The sequence below is a fragment of the Emys orbicularis genome, chromosome 2 (genome assembly GCF_028017835.1).
Source record: "Emys orbicularis isolate rEmyOrb1 chromosome 2, rEmyOrb1.hap1, whole genome shotgun sequence".
NCBI lineage: Eukaryota > Metazoa > Chordata > Testudines > Emydidae > Emys > Emys orbicularis.
The window spans coordinates 89,977,992-89,994,976 of record NC_088684.1 but is presented as its reverse complement, the minus strand read 5'-3'; the positions used below and the strand labels follow the sequence as shown (position 1 = coordinate 89,994,976).

Genomic DNA, 16,985 nt, shown 5'->3' with positions numbered 1-16,985 from the left:
AGAAGTCAAATGAGCTAGTGAAAGTCTGTAGTTTAGTGCATAGTGCTGCATTATTAGGAAGGCAACTGAGTGAAAGCAAGGTTCTAGCTCAGGGGTCGGCAATGTTTGGCACGCGGCTCGCCAGGGTAAGCACCCTGGCGGGCCGGGCCAGTTTATTTACCTGCTGACGCGGCAGGTTTGGCCGATCGCAGCCCCCACTCGCCCCCATTGGCGAGGGATGTGCTGGCCGCGGCTTCCCGCCGCCCCCATTGGCCCGGGACGGCGAACCGAAACGTTGCCGACCCCTGTTCTAGCTTCTTATTCTCAAGCAGGCAAAAGGCAGGAGGACTGGAAAGGTACAGTTTCTCTCCAACACCCCCTACTGGATGTCTATGAGCAGGCAGTGAAATCAGGGAATAGAATTTTCCTAAGTGATGGGAGCATCCAGTAGCTAGAAGTTGAAGCTAGACAAATTCAAACTGGAAATAAGGTGTACATTTTTAATAGTGAGGTTAATTAACCCCTCGAACAATTTACCAGGGTCTTGGTGGATTGGACATTTTTCTAAAAGGATCTGCTCTAGGAATTACTTGGGGGAAGTTTTTTGTCTTAAGTTATACAGGAGGTCAGACTAGATAATCACAATGGTCCCTTCTGGCCCTGGAATCTATGCACACAGTGTGAATAGCAATTTGTGGGTTGGGGAGAGACTGGAGAAGAGGTCCCTGCGAGTGAAGGGGTGAGTAAAAGCTACATCCATTTGGATTGGTCTTTTTAGCCACTTATGAAGTTATTGCATATGGAATTATGAAAAATCCCTGAGCATGAATTCTAGCTGGGCTTAAACACCTGGATGCCCTTTTACTAAATAACAGTAGCAAAAAAGTGTAGACATGCATTTCCTTGTCTTGGAAACATAGCCTTCTGGCTGCCACAATATTCGTCAGGCTGGCAAAATAGAAAATTGGCAGCAGCCCAAGGCATACAGACAAAAGCATTGTAATTAGAAACTACTTATGGCATCACAGACTGAAATACACACTAATAAAAACATCCTTAGCTAACTTGTGATGAGATTGTTTGTAGGGGGGCAATCTTTGCTCACGCTAACAAAACTGTCATGAATTTTAGCCATGCAGTTCAGGGCAGCAATGTAAGTTTGATGAAAAGCACTAGAAAAAAAGACAAGATGGAGGGAAAGTGACACTCTGGAAAGTGGAATAAGTGGGATGATTTGACAACATGTGATCACAAAGAAACTGGGACATCAGAGATTGATACTTAAGCAGGGAGAAGTAAAGGGATGTTTTTAAATGTGCTGCTGAGGTTTCAAATCCTCCTCACTAGAAAGGGAAGGATGGCTCAACAGCTCTCCTTTTTTCTGACAAAACAACCTACGCTCTCCTCAATAAGTGGTACTAGAAAGTCATGCAGCGCTGCCAGAAGTCTCTCTAGAGGCTCAGCGCTTCCACTGTACAACAAACTGAGAATTCACTCCCACCCCCATCAAGGCAGGAAATCTGCTTCTGAACCCCCATTTGCTAACATATCATCATCATACTGCAAAAAATTGTTGTGGGCTTTTATTAAAAAATTGTATATTAAAAATGCAGATTTAGGAATTGGAATTTTCCCCAAGAATTTTCCATCTATGGTTACTTATGCAGACTCCTTTTATTTTTTTAAATCCACTTAATGAATTAGGGGCAGAACTGTGTTGTCAGTACTCAGTCCAAGCTCTGTGGCAGGTTGTTATATGTTAGGCATGGAAATTTCTCATTTTGGTTTGTTTTTCCATCTTTTTTCTAAGCTGCTTTGTTCTGACTACACCATTCTCTCCTCCTCCCTCTGCCCCTGAAGAAATGCAGAGATAAACCTTCTTTCCTCTAAGGCAGCTGCTTTGATTGGTCAGGGGTTCTGAAAAGGGAAACTACAGATGCTTTTCACACTTTGTGCTTAAATGCTGCAGAAGTGGAATGTGAAGCAGTCACTGGGCACTCCTGTCAAATGTGGAGTTAACAGTAACTCAGGCTCCCACAGGCGCTGCAGGGCGGGGCTACAAAAGTAATTGCTTCAGGAACAGGAAGAGAGATGTCTGGGCAAAGGCTGCAAGTACAGCTCGTTAAAATTTTCCAACAGAAAATGCCCTTTTGTCCAATTCAAAACTTGCCACAGGAATGTGTTTATTCTGATGAAATTTTTGTTTTGAAAAAAATTGAGATGAAGCATTTTGATAAGGTTGGACCTTATTGGAATGGAGCATTTTGATTTTTCATTGAAATGACTTTGTTTTAAAAATGTTTTATATTATAATTTATATTCTAAAATATAAATTTGTAAAAATTGAAATTGTAATGAAACATTTCAACTTTGAAAGGAAATGCTTCAATTGACCCAAAATGAAATTTTTCAAAAAATTTGCTTTGTGGGAAAGTTTGAAATTTGGCAATTTGTTCTGATTTGGAACTAACACAAATTTTGAAATTGCAGAATTTCCTGCTAAAAGGAAATTCTGGTTCCCACATAGCTGTAGCTGTGAGTCTGAGTTAAAACACCCTGTGGTTCAGGGAAATAGCTTTTATTACGTGTTGACTTTTTCAGTGATCTGGTTTTCTGTGACCAAGCTCTGGCTGGCCAGCCTGTGGGGTGACTGTGCTGAACTGCTTCTCCTGCTTAGAGGCCAGTTTTTCATACACACTATGGCCAAAGTTTCCAAAAGTTTGAGCAGATACAAACAGTCATTTGGATGCCCATCTAGTGCCTCAGGTGGGTGCTGGGTACCCAACAAATGTTCAAGTTGGTTTTTACCATATCCAAGTTTCCTGAGTTTCTAGTGCTCAGTGGGATTTCCTAAAGCGGGGATCGGCAACCTTTGGCATGCGGCTCGCCAGGATAAGCATCCTGGCGGGCCGGGCCGGTTTACCTGCCGCGTCCGCAGATTCGGCCGATCGCGGCTCCCACTGGCCACCATTCGCCGCTCCAGGCCAATGGGGGTGGCGGGAAGCGGCAGCCAGCACATCCCTCGGCCCGCACCGCTTTCTGCTGCCCCCATTGGCCTGGGATGATGAACCGCAGCTAGTGGCAGCCACGATCGGCCGAACCTGCAGATGCGGCAGGTAAAGAAACCAGCCCGGCCCACCAGCGTGCTTACCCTGGCGAGCCACGTGCCAAAGGTTGCTGATCCCTGTCCTAAAGCATCCATACAAGCATCCTGGCTTGGAAATTACTACTAGGTGCTAATGTTATTACACATGACAAAATTGCATCTGCTAATGAGGTCTGGACACCTCGTGGTGAACAGTCCAAATGCAGGCTAGTTTTAGACAGCATGATGGGAAGAAGATGGGAGAGGATGAGGAGGCAAGAGGACAGGGTAACCACATAGCAAGTGTGAAAAATCGGGACAGGGGCAATTGGTGCCTATATACAACAAAGCCCTGAATAACGGGACTGTCCCTATAAAATTGGGACATCTGGTCATTTTACAAGAGGAAGCCCAAATATTGATTCAAATGTCACTGGAGGATCAAAGGCAGAGAAGGAAAGAAGTTGGAGAAGTACAGAAGAAGGACAGAAGGACAGAAACAGGGAACTGCCCCTGAAGATGTTATGGAGGAACAGGCCTGCTGTTTGCTCCTTTAAGATGTGCTACATTTTCTGTAAACTCTAAGGAAGCAAATTAATCTATGTTATGTTCATACTTTTAGTTTAGGCTTTTCAGTAGCCTGATATAGCCAGAACTAGTGCTCAGACAACTTGGGCACAGCCAAATGCCAGCTCTAATTAGCCCTGCAGACTTGAGCCCCTGGCGGAGTGCCTGCATGACTATTTGAGTCTGCCCAAGTTTTGAAAATTTTTTGACTTGAAGCTCTCTGTACCAGTTTCTCCATCTGTTAAATAGAGATATTACTTATGCCTCATTGTAAAGAACAGTGAGATGGATGGATGAGGAACAACTAAGTATGGTTGTTATTATTAGCTCCTGTCAGAACTATTGTCTGTTGGTCTTAACTGTCACTTTAGCTGAACTCCCCAGCAGGGCTTTGTTCTGCAGTCATACGCATTTCTGACTGCAGGCACAGGAGGGGTAGGGGAGAAGGAACTCAATCCTTCTGTCTGTTAGAGGGACTGGGGGTGTCCTCCCCCTCCTGCCACTATTTGCTCTGCTAGGGGGAGAAGAGTTAAGTGCAGCTGCTTCTATTCCTGCCTTGCCCTGAAATCTTCAGGGGGATCCATAAGTGCTGGAACTAGGGGTGCTGCCGCACCTCCTGGCTTGAAGTGGTTTTCATCACATACAGGGTTTACAGCTTGGTTCAATGGCTCTCTGCACCCCCACTATACAAATTGTTCCAGCACGCCTGCGGGATGTTGGGACAGTCCATCTTCTTGTACTCTTTCCCCTATTTATATATCCGCATGGGAAAAGGCATGGTGGCTTTGGAGGTTGCATGGAGTGGAGTGGAAGGCAGGGTGAATAGACCTCTGATTAGAATCAGATAGAGTGAAACAAGTGCTGATCATTCTGCTTTCTTTGAAACCAGGGTGAGGAGGAAAAGCAGCAGAAGAGCTTTCCGTATCAGGGCGTAGACGTGGCAGCAGTTTGGGCAGCTGTGGAACTGCAGAAGGCACCAGGCCCTGATTATAATGTACGCACACACATTTGTTCCCACATTGACTTACATTTAGAAGAATTAAGCCAAACCAAAACACTGTTGAGAAAAATATGTAAGTAATTTTGTTGCAGAGAACAGGAAGTGAGCTTGAACACAGATGCAGTTAGATGCAGCATGATAGGAAAAGTGCATGCTAGATGCCTTATGATGCAATTAAAAAAAAAAAAAAAAGCAAGATACCTGCGTGGAGGAGTTTACCATCTAGTTTCAGACATGCTACAACATAGGGGACAATAAAGAAGATGGGGGAGAAAGATCAGGAGTGACACCAGTAAAATTATGCAGTTACTCATTTAGGACAGGCATACATCATGATGGAACAATGGATTGTGTTGTTTGGGGGTTTATCAGCTGTGACAAAGTCAGACTTGACAGTTCTAAAAAAGAGTAGCTAAAGGCAGGCATATTAATGTTAGAATAGTTAAAGCCCTTTTCCCTATGAACTGAAAGAGATTACCTCAAGTTAATCATGGACACCTGAATCCAATTAAGGCAGCCTCTGACCTTTGAAAACCTCTTCCAGTGACAGAGAGGAGAAGCAAGCTGCAAAAGGGTTGTGTGCCGTAAGGGGAAAAGGCTTCTCCTAGGTAAAGAGCTGTTTTCTCTATAAAGGAAATCTTGTGTTTATTTCTGTTTGGGGAGGGGGCCTTGTTTCTCAGTGTAACTGGGCCCAGAGTGGGCAACTGATTATCAGTAAGGCTGCAAGTTTGTCATGGAGGTCACAGAAGTCACGGATTCCGTGACTTTCCGTTACCTCAATGACTTTTGCAGCAGCCGGTGAGCCTGGCTCAGGAGCAGCTCAGGCAGCCCCTGTGCCAGGCGCACTGGCTGCTGCTGGGGCAGTCTCGGGCCCCCGCAGCAGAGTCTGGGTCTGGGAGAGGGCACGGGGTTGAGGCATGGGACAGAGTGAGGCAGGGTCTGGGTGGCACTTACCTGGGAGGCTCCAGAGAAGTGGCGACATCTCCCTTGCTCAATTGTTAGGCAGAGGCATGGCCAGGCAGCTCTGCATGCTGCCTCCGCCCAGGGCACCGTCCTCACAACTCCCATTGGTTGGGAGGCAGCCAATGGGAGCTGTGGGGGCGGTGCAGGCAGAGGCAGCTTTGTGCAGGGCTGTCTGGCCACGCCTCCACCTAGCAGCTGAGCAAGGAGGATGTTGCCGCTTCCGGGGAGCCCCCAGATAAACGCTGCCCAGAGCCTGCCTCACTACGTCCCGTGACCCCCTGCCCCCTCCCACACCCAAACTCAGCTGCTGGGGGGGGAAGGTGTGGAGCCAGGTAGGGAGCCTGCCAGCCCTGCCACCCACACTCTCCCCCCGGCACCAGCAGGGGTCCTGGGCCGCGCACCGCTGCCCGTGGCCATTACCCCCCCCGCCCCCCAGCACCTGGGCCACCCTCCTCCAGCACCCGTGGGGCCCCCAGGCAGCCCTCCCACCCCCACCCCCCCAGTTTTATTCACTAGTATTTTTGGTAAAAGTCATGGACAGGCCACGGGCCATGAATTTTTGTTTCCTGCCGTGACCTGTCCGTGACTTTTACTAAAAATACCCATGACTGAAATGTAGCCTTAGTTATCAGCATTGGAGGCACTACTCCAGGAGAGTTAGGAAACATATTTTTTGTTGTTTAAAGAAACTTATAGGGCCAACCCTAGGGCCTACCCTGTAAATATCGTAAATAAACCAACATTAAGAATCAAACCTCTAAAGCAGGTGTGATTTACTCCAGGCCCCTTCTCCGCCCTCAACGCCAGAGGGAGAGACATTGAGTTTTGACCCGATGAAAAGTGTGTTGCCACATGTGGCATCGGAGGTGGGATTTGGCACAGCAGACTATCCCAGAATCCATTCCGGAGAATGGATGACACGATGAGGGTGCTGGTGCAGGGCACTGCAGCACAACAGGATGCTACCAGAGTCCAGGTGGCTGCACAGCACGAGTCTGTACAAATATAGCAGGAGACAAACTAACTGCTGATAAACTAGGCAACATGGGACCAAGCCATCCTACAGGAAGTAGTGTGAGACAGCTAATGCCCTGACTGCTACAGGAGGTGGCCATGATGGAACTCGATCCTTAAAGGCTAGCAGCTACCTACAAAAGATGACAAGTGACACCAAGGCATATCTCCCCATGTTTGGAAGAACAGCTCTGTGACATTCCTGGCCTCACTCCCTTACTGTGTGGAGAGGACCAGAAGCCCTATTATGAGATGGTAATGGAAATATCCAAGGAGATTCTGATAGATCAAGAGATTCCCTTTGTATCAAAGTTGATGAAGGAGCAGTGTGTGATGCATTGAATACAGGCCCTGTGCACTTCAGTTTACTATCCGGACTGATGGCCTGGTCAAATGCTTCAGCAGAACACTGAAGAGCATGATATAGAAAGTAGCAAGTCAAGATGGGAAAAACTGGGATACCTTGCTACTCTACCCAATGTTTGCTATAAGGGAAGTACCCCGTAGGGTGACCAGATACAAAGTGTGAAATATCAGGACCGGGGGAGGGGGGTGATAGGTTACCTAAATAAGACAATACACCCCTAATATCAGGACATCTGGTCACCCTAGTTATATGGTCACTATGCCTGTGGCATATTGGACATTGCCAAGGAGGATTGGGAGGAACAGCCTAATCAAGGAACCAATGTCACTGAACATGTCATGCAGATGCAGGACAGAATATCCCAAGTCATCCCAGTAGTGCAGGAACATATGGAAAAAGCCACAGAAGGCCCAACAAGCCTATTATAATTGACAAGCAAGGGCTTAGAAATTCCAGACTTCTGATCAGGTAAAGGTGTTGGTGCCCACGATGGAAAGCAAGCAATTGGCCATATGGCAGGAGCCATACAAAGTAATAGAAGCCAAAGCAGGAGCAAACCATCAACCTATTCAAACCCTGGCAACACACAGAAACTTATATGGTCACCCTAGAGACACTACTGCGGGAAAATAAGCCTCGGGAATGAGTCAAAATATCTCCAGAGTTACCCCTGTACAGCTTCTAGAAGTTGTCAAGATGATTGAATGAAACCAAGATTTGTTTTCAGAGAAGCCAGCCAGAACCACAGAAGCACATCACAAATCCAAGAGTGAATGTGAAGCTTAAACCATACAGGATCCCTGAGGATAAAAGGGAGGAAATCAGTACAGAAATTAAGAAGATGTTGGAGCAGAGAGCCAAAGTTTTCCATAATTAGTGGTCCAGCCCAATCATTCTGGTATCTAAACCAGATGGTACCACGAGGTTCTACAATGATTTCTGAAAATTAAATGAGTTGTCCCAGTTTGTTACCTACCCCATACCTCAGACAGATGAGCTCATAGACCAGTTGGGAAAAGCAAGATTCTTGTCTACCCTCAACCTGTCCAAAGGCTATTGGCAAATCCCTCAAGCAGAGGGTGCCAAAGAGGAGACTGCTTTTTCTACACCAGAAGGCTTAGACCAGTACAGGTTCCTCCATTTTGGATTGCATGGGGCACCAGAAACCTTCCAACACCTCATTGATAAGCTATTATGCCCATATACCAGGTATGCAGCCACTTACTTGCACAATGTGATCATACACAGCCAAGACTGGGGGACAGATCTGCAAAAGGCTGAAGCAGTACTGGATACCCTGAGAAAAATGGATCTCATAGCTAACCCATTCAAATGTGCAGTAGGGCTAGCTAAAGCCAAACACCTTGGGTACATCACAGGGAGAAGCGTAGTGAAACCCCAGATGAACAAGTTAAAGGTGATAAAAAGTTGGCCTCAGACAGTAAGGAAGAAGCAGGTCAGAGTGTTGTACGGATAGTGAGAGTCTACAGATAATTTATTTCCCACTTCATTACCAGGGTGCAAGAAATTGTATGCATAAAGGCAGCATGCAAAAGAGCAAGGAGACAACTTTAGGCAGACAAACAGGACATCAAGGCTTAAACTGGCATTATTAGCAGAGCAGAGAAGGCAATGGGATAGTGTGATAAGAAGCTAGGAGCTTGATCAGTTTTCTTACACCAGTATAAATCCACTGGGCCAAATCCTGCTGCACAAAACCCTTCTTCAGCTTGCTTCCCATACCTCTTATGTGTCATTCTGACACTGCAAAGGGGGCATTCAGTGAAGCCAGCTTAACGGATTACCTGGATTTTGGCCCAGTATAGGGGAATTCTCAGGAGTCAGACCTGGCATACACAATACCCCCTTTTCACAACCCCCTGGGTAGTGGTTGTGTCAAGTATGACCAGACACTCAACAGCATTTTTCTGTTTGTGTTTGTTTGTACATAATGTGAAAACTTTGGAATGCTGCATCCCATCAAATTCCAAAACTTCAAGGGAAATTCTAAACATCAATAGGCAGAATTCTACTGATTTTGGTGAAAACTAGAAAACAGGAAGGAGAAAATGTGGGACAGGTGGAGCCCTGGCATCTGGTTAGCAGAACCAGCACAGCTTCACCCACCATTGTCATAGTCTATAAATCAAAGAACTGGTTGATGACAGCCATTAACGCCATCCAGCATAACAACACCCCTCATCTCAGCTCTGATAAAGGCCCCAATACAGTTTTAAAATGCTGACACCCTGAATGATTTATCTCCCAGGCAGAAAGAAAAGAAACAATAGTGGCGGGAAATGGGGGTTGGGGGCACAGAATGGGAGGGAAGAATGGGGGTTGTTGGCATACATATGTGCTGGAACTAGGGATGCTGCCACACCCCTTGGCTTGAAGTGGTTTCCATCATATGCAGGGTTTACAGTTTGATTCAATGTATCTCAGCATCCCCACTATACAAATTGTTCCAGCACCCCTGCTGGCATGTGGTGAAGAATAAATGGGGAGCACACACACAACCCCTGCCATGTGGCAGAGGGGAAATGAGGGAAAACACACAAAGCCCCTGCCTTGGGGGAAATGGATAATGCAGGGGCATGCAAGAAAGGGGGAAATGGAGGCCATGCAGAGCTCCGGGCATGTGGTAGATGGGAGAATGGTGGGGATGAAGGGAGGCGTTGCAGGGAGTCCCTCAAATAGAGGGAGATAGGAGAGTGGCACACAGGGAGTTGTGGCTGTGGTGTGTGCAACTACGCTCAAACTATGTGACCCTCTAGAATAGGAGATCAGAATCAGCCCATAAATCAATATACAGACAGAAGCAGAGTTCCACAGGGCTTTGTAGAAGAGGGCAGAGAATTGAAACTTGATCCAGTGGTCTCTGCTTTTAGGCAAGTCATTTAACCTGCTTGCCTCTGTTTTCCCATCTGTGAAATGGGAATAGTAATACTTAGTTACTGAGACATACTTCACAAGGTAATGTGAGAATTCATTAAACATGTTTGTTAAAGACCTGTGAAGATGAAAAGTGGCATAATAGTATTAAATATTATTTTAACAGAACATATCACACAGTGATACTCACCCGCTCCTGACCAGCTGTATCCCAGATCAGAAATTTATGAAGCTCATTCCCACAAGGCACAGTTTTAGTCATGAAGGATGCACTGAAATGAGAAGTACCAACTGTTTGTTATTCAGATCTAAACCCACTGTGAGATTAACAAATGAAATTCACCGGACCTATATTCCAAATATATCAACTCTAGACTTTGGGCAGGTTTGTTTGGTTAGGCCAGGCCACTTAGGGTGGGAAAAAGTCATTTTCTGGTACAGCGTCCATTCAATAGTATCCCCTGGATTTATTTATGTTTATGCAAATTAGGATTTCTCTTTTCCTCTGGTGAGGTTTAGAGGGATCCTTCTGGTTAGGCTCAAGAGCACCGGCACCAAACGTGCCTGGGGCCCATACCTCCTTTCTTCTCTGTGCACATGCCTGTCCATTGGGCAGCTGGCACTTCAGGTTCTTTTAGTTTTTGTTGCTGATCTTGGTGAACATCCTCTTGCAAGGAGTGGGATAAGTGTACATGTTATCACCCCACCAAGCAGTGAATGAGTGATTTCATATGCTAGTGTAGAAGACAGGAAAAGTAAGTGACTAGCAACAAAACAGCGGAACAGACTATACACAAAGTGTTGCCAAAAGTACAATGTAAACAAACCAAAAAGTCCCGCCCCCACATCCCCTTCAATCTTGGGCATAACAATGTTAGTTGTTACTTCTAACAATAATAGGTAGAATTTTTTCAGAGGGAAATGTGATTTTTCAAAATTGTATCCCTTTAAAAAATGAATGCTAGACATTTATAGGTTTGCTCTGTACAACAGTGTTTGAGCTGAAGGAGGCCTGAAAGAGATTGCCCAGGCTCTGGTAGAATTGTGTTTCTTTCTAGACAGTGCTGAACCATTCCTGCAAAGATAACTTTTATCCCTGACATATAAAGAGGCATCTGATAGGATGTGTTTTGCATTAGAAATACACCGGATTACATCACATGGCATGTGTTTTCGAAACATTTTCTAGGAAAGATACACCAGAGGTTCCCTGGATAGCCATCTGTAAATTGCTCAATTCAAACAGTGTTCCATTGGATACAAAAAGATTAAGTAACACAGGAAGAGCAGTATTTTCTTTGGTTATTTTGTGGGTGTATGTTTCCAACTATCATTTTTTTATTATGCAACACTTCATAGCTTTGAAAACAGGAAGTTCAGAACACCAGCAGCTACAGGAGGTCACTAGAATTGTGGATTTAGAACATTAGTTCATCTGGCAAAAAAAAACAAAAAACCCTTACCTACGTAGTAGTCCTACTTAGAAAACATAAGGTAACAAAACATATTAGCAATATTTAACTCAGTACATTAATGTGACAAAGGTTTTTTTTCCCCCAAATATACAATCTTTTCCCCCTAAACATGACAATTATGAAAAGTTTCTATTTTCTTCTCATATGGGTAGAATATCTTTACTTATAAAGGATTGACAGTGGTTTAGAACTAAAGGACCACTAGGTTCCCATTAATTTCATCACTATGAGCAAATGTCTTCCTAATCAATATAGCCAGTGATGATGTTCTTCCTTGCCCCTTCCTCTCTGCCCAGCTTCCTCCATTTGTTAAATTCAGTCATCCAAAACTGTATTGGAATCTGGTCATAAAATCCCCAGCTGGGACTCCAATTGTGCATCCAAAGGCAAAGGTCAACGTGTTACAGCTGAAAGCTTTTAGCCACTTCAACATCAAACACAAATAAAGCTTACTCTTCATAAGGAATTTAAAGTAGAATAATTACAAAACAAGAGCAACTGTTCACACCCAAATAATTCGTACATGGACACGGTGTATTAGCTTCCTCTGCCCTAGGGAAGTCAAGTGTCTTCAAAGTTTTCCAACTGATGCAGGGCTGAGGATTTGGCCATAAGTGTTGGAAAGAAGAGATCTCTGAATTAAACTCAGTTAAATGACTGACAGGAGCTAGCTTGTGATGCTTTGGATTTAAAAGCTCTGCAGTTCCTGTGAAAAATAGATGCAGATGAATTATATTTGGTCTGATTATGCTGCATTATCCTGTCTTATTAAAACCTAAGAATGTGATGCATTATAAACCTAGAAGACATTCTACTCGGGGAGAATTCTGCACCACTGCGCGAGCACAGAATTCATGTGCCCTGCAGATTTCTTTGCTTCTCCACAGAAAAATGAGTTTCTGATGGGGAAGCAAAGGGAAGCCACAAGACTGGTCACATGCCCCTCCCCAGCAGCACAGGCACATCATTTCGGGTGCCTGGAGCAGCTGGCGGAGAGGTAAATTACTGCTAGGGGTAGGGCTGGGAATGCCCTTCCCAGTGGCTTCTACCCTGCGCCAGACTCAGCTGCAAGTCTTAGGCCTGGTCCACACTACCCCCCCACTTCGGACTAAGGTACGCAAATTCAGCTACGTTAATAACGTAGCTGAATTCGAAGTACCTTAGTCCGAACTTACCGCGGGTCCAGACGCTGCAGGCAGGCTCCCCCGTCGATGCCGCGTACTCCTCTCGCTGAGCTGGAGTACCGGCGTCGACAGCGAGCACTTCCGGGATCGATCCGGGATCGATTTATCGCGTCTAGACAAGACGTGATAAATCGATCCCAGAACATCGATTGCCTGCCGTCGGACCCGGAGGTAAGTGTAGACGTACCCTTAGCTGGCTGGGGGTGAGGGAGGACGGGACTTGCTCTTCCCCTGCAAGGAGTGGCTGGGTCCAGGTCAGACCCACCCCCAGAAACCTTCCCTGGCTTCAGGAAGCTCTGCACTGACCTTCCTTCCCCCACTGCTCCTCAACCATGGGGGGAGGGGCACTGTATGGGGAGCCAAACCCCCGTGTATCCAGACCCCCCTGCTGAGCCTCAACCACCCGTACCTGAACCTCCACCCCACCGAGCCTCACCCCCTGCATCCAGACCACCCCCCAGACTTGAACCCTCACCTCCATGAGCCCCACCACCTTTGCACCTGGATCATCCCATGAGCCCCCCACATGCAGACCCCCACCCCACTGAGCCCCAACCAGCTGCACCTGGACCCCCCCCGCTGAGCCCCCCACACCCAGACCCCCCACTGCTGATCCCTATCCTCCTACACCTGGATCCCGCTGCAGAGTCCCATTGCCCCTGCACCTGGAACCCCTCAATGTGCCCCTGTGCATCAAGATCCCTCCACACCTGGCCCATGCACTGAGTTGCCTGCACCCAGATTACCCCACACAGAACCCTCTCACCCCACACTTGTATCCTCCCACACTGACCCCCTCCACACTTGGATCCTGCCAGGCTGAGCCTGCCTGCTCATGCCTGGTGCAAAGGGGCAGGGCCCTGGGGTGTTTGGGGGACAGGTCCGGCCCTTGCGCTGTGTAAGGATTGGGTGCAGCCTCACCGCTGAGTCCGTTTCCTGAGGAGGGGGGTCGGTTGCAGGGTGATCTCCCACCTTCGTGCAACCAGTGGCCTATGCTCCCCACTGCCATGCTGGAGCCTCCACATTTATTTATTGACAAATAAAATTTGCAGAACTTTAAAATATTGTGTGGAGAAGTTTTAATTTTTTGGTGCAGAATTCTCGGGAATAAAGAAAGCTTTGCTGCATGTGGAAGCAGGTACTTTTAATACTCATACCTTGTTTGACAGTACCTACACCTTAGAACTCTAAGGAATCCTTCACTAGTAAAATTCTTAATACCATTATTTTGTTGTATGTGTGTTGGTGAACATCATTTAGAATAGGTCATGGTTTCTTAAATTCAAAACTTCAGATTCAGCCCTGGAGTTAAGTAAGTGCAAATCCTATTGACTTCAATGGAAACTGAACTTATGTCAAGGCTGAATTTAGTCCTATATTTCGAGACCTACATCAATGTTGTACAGTCCAAGACATCATTTGAAACTAGAAGCTCTTGACAAGTAAAAAGGAAACTCACACAGTGCAATAGAGGGAGCTAAGAGGCTGTTGGTGAGGGATGGGTGCTACCATGAAGAAGAGGATGACTTAAAAGGAGAGTGGTAACAGAGAAATTAATTTATCTGAATTTATTGGGTCCATGACTCCTAGAATAGGAAACAACAGCTCAGGTTCTGTTCATTTACATCGGTGCAAATCTAGAATAACTCCATATTTAATTATAAGAGCAGAATTTGGCCTCACGTCCTATCCTGCTTTCCATGAGAACTGAACAATCTGGTCCTGACTGAGGCTACATCCTCACTACAGGGGGGGGTCGATTTAAGATACGCAAATTCAGCTACGCGAATAGCGTAGCTGAATTCGATGTATCAGATCCGACTTACCCTGTTGTGAGGACGGCGGCAAAATCGACTGCCGCGGCTCCCAGTCGACGGCGCTTACTCCCACCTCCGCTGGTGGAGTAAGCGCGTCGATTCGGGGATCTATTGTCGCGTCCTGACGAGACGCGATAAGTCGATCCCCAAGAGATCGATTTCTACCTGCCGATTCAGGCGGGTAGTGTAGACCTAGCCTTACTCAGGTTTCCTAGTCACTCTAGCACATTGAAAGGGGACATTTAGTGGCATATGTATCATCACCCAGAGAGTAGACTCAAACCCAGCATTATTTATATTATCTCATAGTTGTACTCAGAGCTTAACAGGGTAAAAAGCTTCCAATCATGAGTCTGTACAATACAAAACACAGAGTAGTATGTGTGTGCGTGTCAGCTTCACAAATCAGGTGACTGTTCAGGAGTTGTTGAGAGGGAAGAAAGACGCTTTCTGACTATTAATGGAGAGGCTATTCTAAATGTAAGGAATAACATGAGCAGAGAGCGAGGCAAGAAGCACACACACACAAAAAGAAAAAAAAAAGAGAAGTTAGTGAAGTGTGGAGAGCAGAACAGGGCATCAGAGAAGTGAGGGGGAAATGTAGGGGAGTTATGCATAGTCTTGAACATAGGGAAGAGAAGACACTTTAGACAGAAGTAAGATGATGATTTTGGCAGCAGTGAAACATTTCAAGGAAAAAATTAGACAGGGTACTTACCCAATAGTAGGGCTAATATTGTGATCAAAATGATCCTGGACAAATCGACAAACTATACTTGATTTCCCAACCCCAGTATCCTGCAAATGAAAGAAAGAACAATAATAAATTCACAAGGTACAGATATCTGAACTTCAGTAGAAAAATTCACTGATCAGGTGGTAATATGAATTATGATTCTGCCTTCTTTTTTTTTAAATACACAAAAAAAGAACAAACTTACTCTACAGGCAAGTGGAGCAGGTTAAGTGTTTAAAAAGAAAATAGTTTTAACTATTTTTGTAAGTGTCACCATCATAACTGGAGTTATTCATTTAACTCTTCTGCATTTCTAAAATTCCATCCTTTTACAACCTCACAAGTCTTTTTTTTGGCAGGGGCAGGGGAGGGAGTTTACATTAATAAATTGTCACTGATTATAAAAGTTTACATTTAGCTATTTACTCATTCAAAATAAAATAAAAAACCACTGCATGTTAAAATCCATAGTTACTTTGCTGAGCAAAACCAACTTCCAGCAAATTAGTTTTGTGTGTGTTTGTTGTAAGGATGGACCAAGTAAGTATGCTTCCAAAATAAATAGCTAACAAAGTCTTTTCATTATGAGATAAATAAGTGCCTTTCTCAGCATTTATAGAATGTCTCAGGTGCTTTTAATAAGGTATGAAGCCAAGGACTGAGTGACGTTAACCACCCAAGATATGCAATAATCCCCTAGAAATGTACTTGTAGGATGCATTATGGAGCCTATGAAACTGAACGTATTAATAAAAACAGAAGGATAAGTGCCTCAGTGGTTGCTGTCTGCATTGCTATATGGGAGAGCCTGCTTTCATTACTGGTACCAGTCTCATTCTTCCCTGTCAGTAGGGATAAATACTAGGAGTACTGCATACGAAGCATATTCAGAACCTCTGGATAAAATAGGGAAGGAAAGAAGTTCCTTGCACTATACCGCGGCAAGTCTTCCAGCCAAAAATGCATTTTCCAGTACTTCTTGACCACTCCATAGAACCTTAAAAGTGAGGGAGATGTAAGTAAATAGGGGGATTCCTTGGGTTCCAGTAGAAATGTACAGGGCTTCTTCTAGACGCTGAAAAGGTATCAATCCAGACCCTTCCATTTACTGAATGGACATTAACAATGAGAGCCAAGGCCCAATCCAACTCATTAAAATGTCAGTGGAAAGACTCCCACTGAGTGTACTGAAATTGAATCAGTCCCATGATCAATAAGTTCAATTTGTGTCTAGATTTCTAAAACCATTTAATATATTTTAAAATTGAGGCAGGGAAACACTATTGGCACCATACAAATAATACAGAAAACTCGGCTGTGTCTTTTCTGTAATCATTTTTCCAGACCTTGAACTTTTTCAAAGATGGAAAAAACAAATCCACGTATTTAGACTCCCTCTCCCTTGTTTAAATAAAACTGTAATAATCAAGGGTGGGAAAACCTTTCTTACTAGAAAACCATCATTTAAACTCTCATCTCTAATTCAAGGCTGTCCTTACTTAGTCTGCTTCCAAGTCATAATAAATATTCACTCAGCACAGATGGTTGTTTATCTGCAATGTGCAATCGATACACAAAGTTCAAAAGAGAGCAACAGTATTTAAAACCAGCCTAGCAAATTCCAATCAATAGCCACAACAAACATTGCGGCTATTCCCAAAATTCGCCTTCATTATCAATTCCATCTGATGTTCCTGCACAGTCACCAAACCCAGGACAGCACAGCACATTTTAAGAAGTCTTCTGTGGCAACACTGAATAATATAATTATTCCAGATTTTAACCATGCTTTAGAAAACCAAAACGAGCTCAGAGGAATTGCATTTCCCTTTTGTCGAAAAGTTGCTTCTGCTCCAGAGTTTAAAATTAGACACCATCTCAGTGACCTGATGCCACCTCAGTG

General features: G+C 45.0%; 1 protein-coding gene across 1 annotated transcript in view; it reads right to left on the bottom strand.

The window, feature by feature from the left end:
- Positions 1 to 16,985, bottom strand: part of RAB31 (RAB31, member RAS oncogene family) — a 65,567-nt gene that overhangs the window by 30,571 nt on the left and 18,011 nt on the right. The window contains exons 2-3 of the mRNA XM_065398322.1: positions 15,065 to 15,144; positions 10,061 to 10,142 (exon numbers count right to left, since the gene is read on the bottom strand). Coding sequence (XP_065254394.1) covers positions 10,061 to 10,142; positions 15,065 to 15,144 — 162 coding nt within the window. The remainder of the gene's footprint in view (positions 1 to 10,060; positions 10,143 to 15,064; positions 15,145 to 16,985) is intronic.